At 37.1% G+C, this 17,349-nt stretch overlaps 2 protein-coding genes across 2 annotated transcripts; both read left to right on the top strand.

The window, feature by feature from the left end:
• Positions 1–427: 427 nt before the first annotated feature.
• On the top strand, positions 428–5,770 carry apom (apolipoprotein M). Its single transcript, XM_038710730.1, has 7 exons — positions 428–616; positions 1,043–1,182; positions 2,418–2,488; positions 3,478–3,612; positions 5,319–5,417; positions 5,524–5,551; positions 5,670–5,770. The coding sequence occupies exons 1-6, from the start codon at positions 503–505 to the stop codon at positions 5,535–5,537; spliced, it is 573 nt and encodes a 190-aa protein (XP_038566658.1). The 5' UTR covers positions 428–502; the 3' UTR covers positions 5,538–5,551; positions 5,670–5,770.
• Positions 5,771–12,100: 6,330 nt separating this feature from the next.
• LOC119896850 lies at positions 12,101–16,861 on the top strand. Its single transcript, XM_038710282.1, has 6 exons — positions 12,101–12,181; positions 13,407–13,530; positions 14,299–14,341; positions 14,485–14,517; positions 14,645–14,677; positions 15,970–16,861. Exons 1-6 carry the CDS (start codon positions 12,123–12,125, stop codon positions 16,335–16,337), a joined length of 660 nt encoding a protein of 219 aa, XP_038566210.1. The 5' UTR covers positions 12,101–12,122; the 3' UTR covers positions 16,338–16,861.
• Positions 16,862–17,349: the final 488 nt, after the last annotated feature.

The raw sequence follows: 17,349 nt of genomic DNA on the forward strand, positions 1-17,349 counted from the left end.
GTTGACACAGAGTGTGTGGGACTTCTTCAGTCAGGACAGACCATAGGCTACTCAAACAAATTAGTAATACTCTGTTTTTCAAGTATATTTCAAAATGGGTAGGCCTACTTGGGGTTGTAGTATGATATTAGTTTGCTTCCCAATGGTGAGAAACTATCTATAATTAGGTATAGCTTAGTTGAAGTGATTGAAAAAAAAACACCTCCTACATGATGCTGATGACTCAGTAGGCCTCTGGGAGAGTGCTTTTCTTTTTTGTGAGCAGATTTTGGAACATGAGTAAAACTTTTTACTATAAATGTGTTATCTTAAAGTCGAGTCTGTACATTAAAGGACACAGGGACACTATATTTACACTATTATTCAACTCTTTTATCAGGGGTATTGCAGCTATACTTGTTAATTATTTACTTACACCCACACTCACCCACATGAGTGTCCTGAGGATTAACTGACATTTTGATCAGGTTCGTTGTCAAGGATTAGCTCTTAGGTTGCAGTTATGTTAAAAGAAGCAGTGTCATATTTTCTCTATTTTTATAGTTTGTTGTATCAGGCCATAGTACCATGCTCAGTTCCTGAACTGTTTCCTGCCAACACTGTGGACCGCCAGAAGGTGAGAAACTAAATTTAGATTTTCTGTTTATCCAAATGCAAACACTCACATATCATAACCAATATGACAGTCAGAGCAAAAACATTGTTTTATTTCTGTCACTGGCAATTTGATTTGGATGACTTTCAAGGGAAAGTGAATTGTATGACACATTTTGTAGGCTAATTTGTGATATATGCATTTAACCTCATTTTAATTAATATATACCCTCTGGTTGTGCATGTGTGTAATGCGCTGGCATTTCAGTTAATGCAAATACACAGAGATTAACCAAGATAAGATGCGGCCACACAGACACATTTTCCACTCCCTCTGTTCTTTCCGTAAGTGGTCTTTGCCGCAAGTCGTAGGCTCATTTCATTCTGTTCCCATACTGTTAAAACCCCACACTGTTATGACACCTCTCTGTATCTCCGTCTATTTCAGTTTCTGGGGAAATGGTACTTTAAAGCAGCAGTCAGTCACAGAGAGGCTGACATCCAGAGGTTCAAAGCATTGGACAACATTTGGTTCACCATGGAGGAGACAGCCAATGACACACTGCTGCTGACTGGACATATGCGCATGTGAGGCATCAAATACACACAAGAAAATACACAAACACTGCCTTATAGGAAACAAATCCCAACCTCTGAAAGTCTAAACAATAAGAAATGAAAGTAAGTTCAACTGGTTTCTAATAGTGCAGGCATTCCAATTCAAAGCCCATCTATATGTTGTACTGATCACTACACAACGAGCAAACACATGGGTTGGCTTTAACACAATCACTTCTGCTTCATCTTTTGTGATGCCGCTGATAATGAGAACAAAGGACCATTCTCCAAAATTAGTATGAGATGCAGCAAGAATATTATAATGTTGAAATATAAGGCTTTTGACATGATGGCGATAACTGATCAGGTATACACTTTTTTGGTGAATTCATACAGAGCTGTTAGAGTGAAGTGTACATTTTTATTAAGTCTTGTCAGTTGTTGTCTTTTTCAGAGGTAGTTTGCTTTAATTATTATGTACATTTTGTGTGACTTCTTGAACTCACATTAACAACATGTTTAAGCTTGGATTGGGTCATAATTGTATTCATTAACAGTATCCAGAGGTGGAAGACCTATTGTGATCGTTGTTTCAACTACTTTGTACAGTAGTTCATATAGTACAGCATACAATCTAGGGCTTGGCCCCCTCTTAAGGGTCACAAGATAAAACTATGGGGTTGTGGTATGATTAATAGGGTAGACAAAGAGGGAACAAAGTTCTGTGACACAAAATACTTTTTTGGCCTTTTTGTGGATTTCACATCTTAGGGCCTTGAACAGTTACTTAAATGAAACCATGTGAGAAGTTTAGAGGGAAAATGTTTTGACTCACAGACCTCCGAAACATGACAAAGGGTCCCAAGTAGATCCTGCTTTTTTTGTGAGGGGTCCACTGTTTTAATCTTTAAAGAATGAATTGTACTTTATAAGCTTATCAAATGTTTTTAAATGTAAAATGTTATTCTGAAAAGCAACTTGGAACAACACCTGTCAAATGTAGTGTAATAAAAAAGTACAGAATTTTCATCTGAATTGTAGTGGATTAGAAGTAGAATGTATGACACTGGCACTACCATGACAAAAACAGAAACAAGAAAACCCAAGATCATAAATAGATGCCAGAATTAGGGAAGTGATGTTTAGAAAGCCTAAAAGGTGAGAATTTATGTTTTAAAACTAAAAGTCTTGATGCCATGTAATATTTTCATAAAATGTAAAACTGCTTCATACTAAATGTGTGTTTATTTTTGAAATGTTTTTAGAGGAGATAACTGCATAAAACAGACCTGGACCTATAGTATGCATCCTGAGACGGATGATTTGAAAGTGGAAGGTAACTATAGTACCATTTACAGTCACAGATGCTTAAAACACCCACACATGCACACAACAGTGATCAATAGGTATGGGTTTCTGAGGCCAAAGCAGATAGGAATTTTGTGTTAAAATAAAAACAACCTCACACTAAAACAGTAAAAGAATTCAATAATTTTCCCAGAGCAGGGTGGGAAAACCCCAGAGCATTTCTGTTAGACCATCTGTAAGCTCACCACAGAAACTACTTTTTCGTTGGATTTCCAGCTTTAAAAACATAGGCCCCTGAATATAATTAACTCTCAAAAACATGAAATCAATATAGTCCCACACTTGGCAAATATGATTCTTCTATACTCAAGTTGTCTCATGAAGAACAAGTAGTAGTGTGAGGAAAAGGACATAAATCATTATGCTGACTGCACACATAGCTACAGCTTCCCAAAGATTATTTCTGAAATTTACAGCTTTTATTGCTATGGTGAACTACAATAGGAATTTCAGCAGTTTACCAACAGGGCAAAGAGTAGCTCATTCAGAAACAAAAATAATGAGACATAATGTGTTAATTGGTGAACTTTAGAGGTCCAGTCTTTGTGCCAAGCTGAGCAACAAACAAATGTGAAAATGATATTTTTCTTATCCAACTCTCTACCGGAAAGAAAATTAGAGTATTCTCCAAAATGTTGAACTGTTCCTTTAAAACACATCCTCAAGATCAAGAAGTAAAGCAAGATCCACCATAAGGCCTTAAAGTCAGTTGATGCTGTGCTTTTGTGGCAAATCCTCTGAAATGTTTAATAAATGAGTAGAAACCAGTTGACATCCAATCTTGAGCTGTCTACTTTGCCCAATCTATGGTCAACCATGAGAAAGCAGCCTTAGAATAAAGACAGCTCTATGAATGATTAGTCTTGTAGCCTTTTGGGAGTACACTGCCAAACACATGTTGGCCTCATCTTTTCGATGATGTTGCTGCCTTCCTGGTTTCTTGTTGTTTTGATCCAGGAAGGCCGGAGCGGAAGAACCTGCTCTGGAGCGGCAAGTGGGTCAACTGCTCCGAGTGCATAATTTTCCAGGAAGTAGAGCCACCTCTAAGCAAGACAGACACAGAGGACTCCCTCAACAGATACATGCTGTATGGTAAGCCATCCTAAAAGGAACATTTCAAATAATACCTGATACCCCCCAAAGTACAGTCGGATACCCATAAAACATCTTCTAATAGCTTGTCCTGCATACGTCTTGTACTGTCTTACAAAAGGCAGAGAGCAGTAACTACATAAGAATCAAAAAGCAGTAGCCAAAACTGAAATAAAAAAGTTGACTTTACAGAAAACTTGTCCAGTGCCATCGTACCTACATAAGACCTAACAAATGAAGATTCTACACTCATTTCCTATAAATAAAATAAGCTTTCTAACTTATTTACCGCAAACCTCAATTAATAGCCCGGCCTTTTATTAGCTTAAATCACTGTACTCACCCTGCCTATATTTGGGTCAGGCATCTATATGGGACAGGCTTTTAATTCCTTTACCATGCCTATCTAAATGAATAATACTTTTGTGCTTATTGTTTCTGTAAAATTAACTAAACTTTTTGTGGAGAATCTAACCAAGCTAACAATGTGTAGCATGTCCATAGTGACAAAGGTTTAAACCAGAGCTGAATTTCAATAATTAATTGTGATTAATCGCATTTTTAAGTCTGTATTAACAATGATAACAATTCTTACCAGTGTATCTTGATTGGAAATCAAATTAATGCAAAGAAAGTTAGTTTATGAACTTGACTTTAAGATTTATTTGATTATTTCAAATCAGAAGATGCGCAACAAGACTGAGGTAAAACCATCAATGGCTTTTGACTTGTCAATGGAGCCATCTGGGAGTTTCTTGAAGTAAAATGCGCCAGTCAGGACTATCTCCATGGCTGCAGCAGGAGGTGTCTGTGGCAGCATGACAACAATAAGGGTGCATCGAAGGGTCAAAACAGTAGCAGTCAAAGACCTTTTTAGCAAAGACTCTTTGGTAACAGCACCAGTGTAAAATAAGAATATTTGACACACGATTAACGCAATTAAAACATGTTATGATCGATCCTTAATCTCATTGCGATTAACATGTTAATGCTGACAGCCCTAGTTTAAACATTTATATTGGTATGCACAATCTAAGCAGCTCAGAAGCAGCTCAAGCTGGTGACCCAGTGGGTTTGTGAGGCTTTATACATCTAAAGAACTTCTATAAAAAACAGACCAGGCTTCTAATTGACACCTGCGTTTATTTATCAAAACATGTAGCCACACCAAGCCAGTAAAAGGGACAGGCGTCTAATTGGGACAAGGCTTTTAATAGAAGTTTTACAGTAAAGTAATTTGCTTGGTTGCTAGGGTCTGTCTGCCCTTCTATAAATTTAATTTACAGTATATTGAAATATATCCACAATTCAAAACACTGGAAAGGTCATGTGAATTCTACAGGAGTCAAGAGCAGTTAGCTACAGCTACTCTGCTAAGCTAGTTATCTTTAGAAGGAGCAATTCACGATTGGATTTCTATAACAATGATGTTTATAATTAAACAAATGCTCTTATACTCTGAGGGCCCAACTTGCATTCTTTAACCTATAGGCTAACCTACAGGAAACTGCAGAAAAATTCAGGAAATCATTAAAAATGATCTCTTTGGTTTTATTTAACTAGAAAGTATTTAGATCATACTATACATGAAGGTGACTATTTCTTGAAATAACAACTAAGGTTCAAACACTAAATATGATTGCTTTCTACTGCACACCGCATACACATGAAAGTTCCTTCTTTTTGTCGATTGTCTTTCACTGTAGCTCGCCAGAGTGATGTGGACCCTGAGGTGGTGACAGTATTTCTGAAAAATGCAGCTTGTCATAAAATGTTGGCAAGTATTAGACCACCCCAAGAGAAAGGTTTGTTGTTTAGATTATTTACTTTTTCTTTTTTTGAGGAGATGATGCTTCTGAATTTCAAAGTGTTTCTTTTAAGATAATATAACAATTGTGCTTTAATTTACAGAGTTTTGCACCTAAAGATTATCATGGAGGTAGGCATAAATCATCTTACTTCCACTACTTACCATCATCATTTTAATGATTTTTCATATTATATTTAACTTGGTCTGTCCTAATAACAGGCTCTTGGTTCTACATAATTTCTTACAGGATGTTGCTAGAGCCATGGAACATCGTGGATAATAACAGGATTATTTCATGTTTTCCTTGTGTAATAGTGAAACAAATAAAGCAGTTTCTCCTTAAGGAAATATGTTGATGTATTCTCCTTTTATCATAGACTGAGAATGAGTACCAACATTTTTCATACATCCAATTATATCACAAAAAGCAATGATTTATAGTGTCAAAAATATAATGCTAGGATAAAAAGTGAAGGCAGCCATGATGTTGTTTTGATTGTTTGCTCATCCACCCATTATTCCTATCACTTTCAGTCCAAGCAACCACAAGTGCAGTAGCTTGAGTTGAGAAAAGAAAAACACCTGGGGGAGGATCCACCCACATCCACCTATAGCAAAAACTGGGGAATTCCTATGATGCCACTGAACAGAAATACCTGTTCACATAACTTGAATTAAGCCAGCACATTTGCGTACTGGTTACACGCTGATTACATAATTATTCAGTTCGAGGGATTACAAAACATTAAAGTAATATTATTTTAAAAACTGAAAGTGGTGGGGTAAATGTGATGCAGTTCTGCCAAGAAAATGTATGTTCATTAAGACTCGATTAAAGTACCATGTAGATTATTTTTATGTAGTTTCATAAAAATAAATTAAACACCCAGTTACATTTCCAAATCAAACAACAAAAACAAACAACAGTTCACTAAGACTAAACAGAAGGAAAAATATTGAAGCAGTAATGTGTTTATGCTATTGTATGTTGGTTGCTATACAACAACCAATATTGCCCTATCCACCTTATACCTTGTACTCTTTGTACCTCACCTTGCTCTGGGCCACACAAAAGACAGCATGATTGTGCAATGTTCTGCTCTGCCAATGAATGTGTAAGATTGACACATCCCAACTGTAATACATGTCTTCAAACATGTATTTAGAAAACAAAACATAGTCACTTAGTAACAAACTTATTTGTGAGATTGGCAAGGGTGGTGGAAAGGCTTATGGTCATGAAAACATGATAGTACAGAAGTACAAAAAAACAGAAGTTCAATTCCCCCCATCAACTTCAGACTGGTTTCCCTTTATTGGTATCTGCTTGGTCAACGCACTCCAGTGTGCCATCTTTACTTAAGTACTAGTAACAATGCCACAATGTAAAAGTCCACTTAAGACTATAGAAGTGTTTTCATTAAAATGTACTGCAAATATCATAAGTAAAAGATGAGAAAAATGGCCCCTGTGAGTGATATATATATTATTAGATTGGAAATACTGACTCATATACACCATGTTGCTGTTGTAGCTGGTTGAAGTTGAGCTAGTGTTAACAACGCACACTTGAGTCTCTTAGTTACCAATCTTGCGGTTGCGTCCTTCCAAAGGGTCAGAAGATGAATCTGAAGGGTTGTGAGATGATTTCAGTAATGGGAGAGGAAAGAAGAAAAAACAAAGTCCACTCTTTGCTGTTTTAATGAAATACTGGAGAGTAATTTAGCTGAAACTACATGAGAAGTGTAGAGGGCAAATTTCTCTGCTGGATGTGCCAACAACTCATAGACATCTGAAACATGACAAGGGGCCCTATGAAGTATGAACTTCAAAAAGACTGGTGGTTTAATTGGTTTTATCTTTAAAATTGCATTGTATTTGATAGTGTATGCTAATCCTATGTTCTTAGTTCTAGCTTTCAAAAATGTAGTGGAGTAAAAAGTACAACATTTCCCTCTGAAGTGTAGTTAAGTTCAAAGTAGCTTCAAATGGTATACTCAAGTAAAGTACAAGTATCTCTGAATTATACTTAGTAGTATTATGTTAACGATCCCCTCCATTGAGTATTTTAACTTGTCATAAAACATGTCTGCAGGCATGTTTTATGACATGTTAAAATACTCATATATAGTTCAGTTAACTACTTGCATAAACTCCTTTGCCCTTACTGAAAAATCAAAATTTATTAATTCAAAATTTGATTTTAAAAATTGTGTATTGTATGTGTGCTGGAAGTGTCAATGTCCTCATCACACTTGTGCAAGTTGCATATTGGAGCATGGTTGGCTTCCCAACTAGCTATGATGTTACAAAATCATGCTTGTATGTACAGGCCACAACACTCTTTCCTCCTTTAGCAGATGAATGTAAAAACAGCCTTCTAGTGTCAAACTCATGCACATGCATCATTCTACACACTAAAGGTCAAACAACCGAGTGAAGTAACAATAAGAAAAAAACATGCTTGAGTGGAGGGGAGCTTTAAAAAAATGTCAAACATGACTCTAACTTGTTCTGTCCAAGATGAAAGCATTTGGTCTTTACATCTAATTATTAGGAAATATAAAAATATTTTAAAACAGTTAGAAGATTGTGTTTGTTCTTGTTTTGGCATTGTTGACTTGAAGTGAACCAAAACTCAAAAATCCTCACTTTCAGTCTTTACACATTTGCCGCATGCTCCACACACATCTTGTTTATCATACTCATATATAATGAATCGCTCAAAACTGTTATTTTTTCTCAATTACTATAAGCAATGGGATGCTACATATACACAAAGCTTTATGCCAAAGTTACAAAGTTAGAACAGTTTTGGTTTTTTCACATGCTCTTCTCACTGGTTTGAAGTGCACAGACCAAAAACATCATGTTATCCCTGCACCAATCAGGATTTATCATCAAATTACACTCAAATTATCCAAACTTTAACTCTGATCGTTGCCGTTTTAACAAAGAATTTTACATGTTAAAGAGAAAAGTTCATAACTGAAAACCAAGTTTGCACGAGCTTTAAGCTCTATTTATGGTTCTTATAATAAAGCACATACTTATGCCAGCAATGTCTCAAAAAGCAGAACTGTGTTATGGCAATGGCTTTGCCTTCAGTGTTGTCTTGTGTTTTCCCCTTCCCAATGTTCCCAGTGATACCCTGTTTGTTTGTGTCTCCATTTCTGTGTATGGTTTGTGTGAGTGGACGTGGTCTCCCTGTCTGGCTGGACATAATGTTCTCATTATGCAGAGTTGAACTTTGACATGATAACTAATGACTAATTACCCATAACAGCTTGGTTTTCTATGGGTTCCTGATGGGGCACACAGTAGTTCATTTCAGTCAACTCAGACCATATTGATTCATTTTGTGTTTTTTCAGATCTTAATTTGATCAGAGTTCTGTTTGACCTCTATTCACACTCATTGGTCTATTGAACCCTATAGGAAAATCTGTGGAAACATTTGCTAATAAGAACTCATACCTGCGGTAGGACACACAGTGCACGATAGTGTTCAATAACTGTTCCCTTTTTTTGAGTGGGGGCAGCACCCAAAAGCCCACATCAAGTACACCTGTCTTTCATGCTGTATGTGTAGGTGTGTGTGTGCATGTGTTTGTTTGTTTTGTGTGTGTGCTTGACACAATATGGCAGGAGAAAGTTGGTGACATTTACATAATCCAGGAGAACATAGTCTGGTTGATTGGGGATGTCCCATGGAGCATGAAACCAAACACAATAAAGTACAATGGAAAGTGACCCTCACTCTCTGTCTCACACTGCATTCTTTAAAACCCAACAGCAACTTTCACTACTGTTTTCATACCAAGATTTCTCATGCTCATTTCTACATTTACATTTCAAATACTGTAAATTTAATCTTCTTACCATCAATCCATTCCACTTATGAGTCAAGACAGCATTCCAGCATGTCTTATCTTATGGGAATTCTAGTTTTCTCTTAACTGTTTACAACTGCTTTTTACAAATTTCAAGCTCGTCTTAAATTATAGTGGTGCCCTTATGTATGCTGCTTGCTGTAATCACTCCTTGTGTTCATATTAACCATCAAACAACCCTGTCTCCTAGTGATTATGTTTATACAGTACTAAACTGTTTCCCCAATTGCGTTGTTGTTTTCTTGAGTGAATCATGAACCGCATCGGAGTAACAGGACTGTGCCACCATGATTTGGAGTTCACCTAAAGAGTCCTGACTATGGTTAAGGGTAAGGTTAGGAAAAAGTTGTGATTTTAGTTCAGTTTTAATGAACACATTGTTTCAATTCTGACCTTTTCTGTCTTAAACCAAGAACACGTCCTTAACGTTAACCGTAAGTGCTGTGCAGGCCTAAACATAACCATAAAAAGTTAAACAATGCTGTAGTCACTACAAGCAGATATTGTATTGCAAAGCGGAAAACAAATGGAATTTATGTGTACTGTCGGATGTTTTAATTTACAACATTTACTCATTGTGTTAATACAACAGGTGACCGGGGCAGGTGAATATTATATTTCCTTTCAAAATATTTCTGCAGTTGCAAAGTAGTCAGTATAAAAGAAATTCCTCAGGGACATGGTTGCATTGCAAGATCCTTTACTAATGAGCTTTCAATGAAAGTGATGGGGAATAAAATCAAAAGTTCTCACTCTGTGTAAAAAATAATAATATGAGGCTTCAGCAGTCTCAAATCAATTATTTTTGTTTGAAACTGTCATGCCCCCCCCTGCTGCGACCTAACCCTGACTTGTGGAAGACTGCCTTGTGTTTGCGGTTTTTGGTTTGGATTTGCACTCCCTCGGGTTCCTGCTCTACTTAAGCAGCGGCCTGACATCCTGTCCTTGCTGGATTGTTAAGTCGTCTCAGTACGTCTTGGCTACCAGCACGTTTGGTTAGGAACCATACCTGTACTCTGTTTGTTAAGCTGACAACTAACCTGTTTTTCCTGTGCTCAGGATCTCTACCGGACCCGTCCGTGACCAACTCACCTTCCCAGCCACCTGGATCTCACTCTCCCGCCTGTTACCTGTTTGCCTCTCTGCCTGGACCCCATCAGCTTCCTTCCACTGCCTGCTCTGCCTGCCCCGATCCCCGCAGCCACCGCCAGCTCCTTGACTCAATAAATCTCTGAGAACCAGCTCTTGTCTCCAGTCTATTCCTGGGTCTTATCTGAAGCGTGACAGAAATTCCCTCTTTGTGTTAGTATCCCTCCACTGCAGCTCAACAAAGAAACACAACAAGGGAATTTTTATACTAAACAAATGTATCTTTGGATTATACCCACTTGAGTTTTCTAAATCAGACTGCTGAAACCTCATATTGTATTTGCTTACAGAATGAGGACAGGGGATTTTGTCTCCAATCGCTTACTTTAAAAGCTCATTAAGAAGGCATCGTTTCCTGGCTAATAAAACCAGGAGTAATGATTGCAGCAAGCAATCACTGTTCCTATGTTCACATTGGTGCCTGACTGTTGTTTAACAACAGACTTGAAGAAGTGCGAACATATCCTTTAATGATTGCAACAACAGTTGGAAAACACAACCACAAATGTAATGTCTCACTTCATGTTTGTAACTTATGGGGTGTCACCCTACCTTAACAATTACTGACTCCACAGGCAACGTACAAAGTGTTATGTAGTCCTAATTACTTTTTATATGGAAGGACATATGATATGCTCATATGATGTGATGTAGCACTATACTACTAATCTACCCTGTAGTATACAAAAATAACACTATAATTTGCTCCAAATAGACAAACTAGAAAAAGGAAGTGCTCTTAAATCTGCTCATTAGTGATGAAAACAGAATAATATATTAGTATATAATATACCAGGAGCTATTATGTGAAATGAGTACTTTTATTTTAGATACTTTAAGTACATTTTGTACAAACAAGATCATATTCTATACTTTTACTAAGTAACATTTTGAATTCAGGACTTTTACTTGTAATGGACTAACCTTTAAACTATGGTACTTTTACTCTTTTAAGTCAAAGGTCTGAACACTTCTCCCCCCACTGACTACATACAATACTTATACTTACAGTACATACTGAGTCTTTTAAATAGAATAGAATTTGGATAGAGACAGAATGAGGCTATAGCGTGTCAGAAGGGATGCCATAATATGCCGCATTACACATAAATAAAAGTGTATTTCCTCATCACAAATCAAGTCAATTCAGATCAAAAGCATTGGGTGAAGAAAAAGTCCCTGTCATATTTGTTTGGTGTTAAACTCTGACAGTGACCTATAAGCGTGGTAAAAAAAACACAAACCACCCACAACAAACATTACTGTCAGTCAGGGGCCGCACCACAGACACATTTAACTCAAATACTACATATCTTCTTCTTCATCTGATTCAACATATATAACCAATTTGTTGTTAAATATTTCACTCTTACTCTCATTTCAGGGGAATTAAGAGTGACTTGTTGTTCCGTATCAAAGTTGTACTATGTGAAACTGCATTTTGGTTTGATTAATCTGATTAACGTTTCACACCAGTTCTTAAGCAGTGCTTATCAGTTTTGCCTCAAATGCAATATGCTTTGCCATCCACAAGTGGAGCCACCTACACCACAGCCTCCTTCCTCTTCTATGTCTAACCACAACTCTCGTTACAGAGGGGAAAAAAACTTTCATCTTCACTACAACCCCATGTCAAAGGGAAAGCCCTGTCAACCTGTCATGTCTCTCAGAGAGAAGCAGCAGATGAATTTGGACACTGACAGTACAACACACACTGGGTGAGTCAAGGTTTATGTGTGATGAATTTTGTTCTTCTGTTAAAGGTGTTTCAAAATATATTTTTTAGCTGTGATATCTCTGAAAAAACTAGCCAAATTTGTGTTTTTGTGCAATGGTCTGTGGATAAGATCATCTTTTCCTCAATCTCAGTCCAGAAGAAATTGAAATTTTGAGTTCTCAAAAACATACATCTCATAGACAGTGGTCAAAGTAAAATTTACCATTCATATCAGTGCAGAAAAACAGATTGTAAGATTTGTTGGGGTACTGTCTGGATGTATTTACAGTAATTAACCAAATAGTGCTCAACATTTATGGGACAATCAGTACAAATTAGGAGCTGATGTAGAATCACATACTTGATGAATTTAGAAAACTAGATAGATGTAAAGATTTTTTTTTTCCCACTGCAGACGCCAGATATCAGGTCAGAAATATAGTTTTCCAGTTCAGATTTTTTTCTTATAATTCATCAGAAAGAGGCAAAATACAATTTGTTATTTTTAGCCTATATGTCTTTATGGTACATTAAGGGATTAACTTGCGACTAGCCCTTTCACTGTCTAACTCAAATCACCTGAAATATGTGAATCATATATCATATACACTGGAATGTAAGTATGGAAAGTATGCTATTGAAAAACACCCAGAGACCACTGTAACATTCTTGACTGGCATCAACACAATTCGGGGTCAGTGGCATTTTAGAGATCACTGATTAGTTTCAGTCTATGTCATGACAAATAAGTAACCAAACCACAAACCATAGACTACCTAACTCTGTACAGGACCTACTGAGGTAAAATCCCAGAGAAGAACAGCATGGTGGCTATGAGCTGAGGGTACATACCCATGATGCAATGTGTGCAGCGCAGTGAAACACTTGGCCCAGTTGTTGTGTGTAGTCTAGTTTAGTTGTACTTGTCACATCAAACTCTTTCATAAAACATTGGCAGGACAGCAACTTAAAGTGTCTTTTATGCATAAGGGTTTTTAGTTCTCTGAGTCATCTTATTATTTTAGTCACATAATACCATGCAAGTGAAAGTATTTTGATTCTAAATATCTGGAGTTAAATGGCCATTTTGAGTGATATATTATTATATAATATAATATGGGTATGTACCCTCAGACTTGGTGTTAGATTAAACCTCCAAGGAAGTAATTAAAATAATTACAATCTCCTCAAATATATGAGAAAACTAATGTGTGTGTATTTGACAGAATGGAGTGCCAGTCAAGGTCCTCTCATAAGTACCTGCTGCTGCAGGTGTGGTGTGGTCTCCTCACCGTGGCCATGGTGGTTATGGCTGCACTTCTTCCTTCCATCAAACCAAAGTCCACTGAGGTCAGTACATCTGCCACAAGAAGAGGAAATTACCTTTAGATTCATATTCCCTGCTTTAAGTGTCAACTATTACCTGACAGTTTACAATATAGCGGCATTGCAGTGACTGAATAGCCAGTATTATGTAGGACTCCATATTTCATGTGTGACTCTCATGTAGTTGATGCATGTCACATGACAGAACAACGTGTGTGAAATTCCAAAACATGTAAAATCACATCCCAGCTGTGCTTGTAAAATTCCACTTCACATGATGTCACATAAAAACCGCAAGTTGTAAAATTATAATAAGACTTTACTACATGCAAAAACGAAGTGGCTTTTAAATGTGTTCTATGCTATCACAAAGCAGATCCTCTCTTTTTTTGCCAGTCGTAAAGTCCTGGGATTTCCAGTACGAGCCTATAGTTGGCAACTACATCATGATTGACAGGATATTGTATGGGATTGTCTGTCATCGTGTTCTTCTCCGGTATTTGCTGTATTTATTGTGTAAACCAAGAATAGTTCCCATTTCAAATCTGATCATGGACTCATTTTTATATTTTTCACGTAAATTAAAGGATACATTGGTTGAGAAGATTCTCCTGCTTCATAAAACCCTCCAAAAACCCATTGAATCATCTAAAAAGCAGCATGTTTAAAACGTAGTTCACGGAAAGTTCATATTTTGGAGATACATGGTTTTCACTCTCTATTGAGAGTGAGACAAGAAGGTTATTATGATGAGGATGCAGATGATGACGGTTTGTTTTCTATGTTTTAAAGGATGAAGTCTCTGCATTGAAGTCAGATAATGTCACTTCAACAGGTACATTGATTAGTCACTGTGTTCACTTCAAACAATGCATTTTAAACAAAATTAAGGGCTTATGAGTATTTTAATAAAAACATTAAAACATGCCACATTTACATGAATAACGTTGGATTTAACTCAAATCTTTTCTTTTGCAGTCACCACTTTTGTGGCCCCACTAAAGTCTGGAGGTAATGTTTTACTACCAATGTCCTGAACATAAAAACAAACTGAAAGATACTAACAAGTAAAACGCACTGTGAACATTTCCACAGTTACTGCATCAGCAGCTAACCTTTAAATGATGTTGCTTTTCAGGATCCTCCGTCTCATTCATCCAGCTAATCAAGTGTAAGTACACTTTCTCTTCTGGTTAGTGTTCAGATTCATTATCATCGCTTCATCTTGTGGGGTAAAATTATGTGTTTTAATGATGGTGAGTTTACAGAAAAAATCATATTTTCACATAAATTTTGAGTGTTTTAGATAGTTGTCGAGAGCATGTGTTTAAACGTCTACTGCAGTCTGTGGTTCTATTTGTTATGAGCTTGAGGGCAAATCTAAAATGTGAAGTAACAAGAGCTCCATTGATGACGTAGGACTACGTATGATACATTATCTCTATGAAGTACTGGTCAAGCATGGATGGGATGTCATGTTAAGTTTTTCAATGACAGCAGAAACATTTCATCAGCTTGCTAAAACAGCAACAGTCAGTGTCAGATTTTGCAGTCAGGATTTCAAAGAGCGAGTACTTATTTTTACAGCTAAAAATAATACAAAATGTGTTTTGAGTACAGGATTCTCACTTTTTACTGATATCTCTTGCTGTCATCATGTTTCTATTGCAAAAAAACCTGCTGCCACACTTGACACCTACAGATGCAGAGTGCACTGCATTCATACATGCTCTTTGAGAGTTGAGTCATTCTGAGAACCGTGGGAAGTCTTTAAGTGAAGCAGATGAAGATAGTGCAGATTTAGGGGAAGTGAGAGTAAATAACAACAAAGTAACTCTTGAATTTTAATTATTTAGCTGTTATTTTTGAGGGAGAAATTCAGATTGACAAAAACAGACAGTATACAGTATATCTATATATATAGTTATCACTCTCAAGTTGGACAACTACTACAGTATATTTAAGGGATAAACGTATACTACATTCACATACAGTTCATCTGCATGCACACTGTCAAGCTAAACCACTGACTAAGAGAGACATATAGCCTTGTCATGTTTCCAGCCTCATGCATTGTGTTCCTCCCACCACACTGCCTTTTTCCTCTATGAAGTGGGTTCCTAAAACCTCAACTAACCCGAGTCAGAGCTGTAATGTGGGCTGCACCGACTTAAAACATAATTACAGCCCACAGCAACAGACATCAGTTTGTAAGGGGATGCTTAGTCTGACAAATTGAAGGAAATTATCCATTAGTAATTTATCTACTTTGTTTACTTGATGTCTTCAACTTCAACTTAACACAATACAATCTGAGTGTGAATGTTTGAAAGGGCCTTGGTATATTATAGAACTGCAATTTGAGCCAAAGAGTCTGTCAGTGTGTCAGTGCCTAAAGTTTCATGGGTGTGGGGGAAGTGTTTTAATAGAGGGATATATAATAAATTTGCAAATCTCCTACAGCTGCGGATGGAGACTCTTGGGAGAACTTACCCAAATGTCACTCCTGCTCCCTTGTCCTGCATAACAACTCTATCCACTGCAAGGAGAACAGCTTCTACTTCATCTACGCCCAGGTCAACTTCATCAAGCCCTCTGAAAGCAGCCCGAACAATAATCCAATAAAATCTGTGATTTTGAAAAGAAATGCCAGTAATGGTAGAAGTACAAAGACACTGGTTGAGGGGATCTTCCCAAACACAACAGAGGGCTCTGTGTGGGTTGCCAAGATTGTCAACCTCCAAAATGGAGACAGTGTCAGCTTAGATATCACAGACAAAGCTAAATACCGAAATGACAACACATTCTGGGGGGCCTATCAGCTTCATTAGCACTGCTGCTCTCCATTTTTTGTTACTGTACAAGAGAGAATCATTTGGGGTTGTAGTGGTATGTTATTAGGAGGCCTATAGTAATATGTTTAACAAAAGCTGTTCATCACCTGTATTTTGATTGATGTTTAACTCAAAACTACTCAAATTCGCAGGGATCTAGTGACGAACAATTATTACAAGTTATTTTTTGCAGGGTAGTGAAGCCTTTTAATCATCTTTGTGGCCAACACGGAACACTAAAATGCTAAAAGCTCCATCAGGCACTGTGAGGAAGATTTTACTGACCAAATCCTGTTGGCAAAACAACATACTGCATCAGTCCAACCTTAGCAGTATCTCTACTCTTCAGAACCAGCTGGCTCTGACTCCTGAAGTTGAGTGGCATTTGGTCTTGTAAATATTTAAGCTAGCTGCATTTTAAATTAAAGTAAAGTGTGACTGTCTGGGGCATGACTATGTTTGTTTTCACTGCTATGTTATTGTGTAATTTATGAAATGGAATATTATATTGTTGTGGTTTGATTTTGGGGGGGTGGGGGACATGAAAGCAGAATAAAAAATATATTATTTCAAAGCCATTGAATCAATTTACTGACTTGTGCTGTGTGGTAGCTGACCACATGGTGGTGCCACTTTCCTCCAAATAATAGGTAACATGAAAGACTGCATGTACCATGTATCAAATCTGTTACCCACTAACCATTATTTTCACAGATCACATTACACAACCTGGTAACACACTCTAATCATCTATCAGTTTAAAAAAACATTCCACTGTACCACAAATATATTTCATGGATGCCTGAGAAACCTGAGTATTGTTTAAAAAACATGCCAAGACAAAACTTGGTGTTACTCATCTTACTTGCCCAAGGCTAATACTGTAGCCTACACACATACAGTAGACCAACTTTAATTAGACATTATGTAGAGCAGGCATGAGCAACAGGTGCAAAAAGGAAACCACATATTTGACATCAGTTTGCTACTTCCCCTTTTACAACACATC

This window comes from Micropterus salmoides, unplaced genomic scaffold (assembly GCF_014851395.1).
Source record: "Micropterus salmoides isolate LMB-PRFRI ecotype aquatic unplaced genomic scaffold, ASM1485139v1 Ms_hic_scaffold_11, whole genome shotgun sequence".
Taxonomy (NCBI): Eukaryota; Metazoa; Chordata; class Actinopteri; order Centrarchiformes; family Centrarchidae; genus Micropterus; species Micropterus salmoides.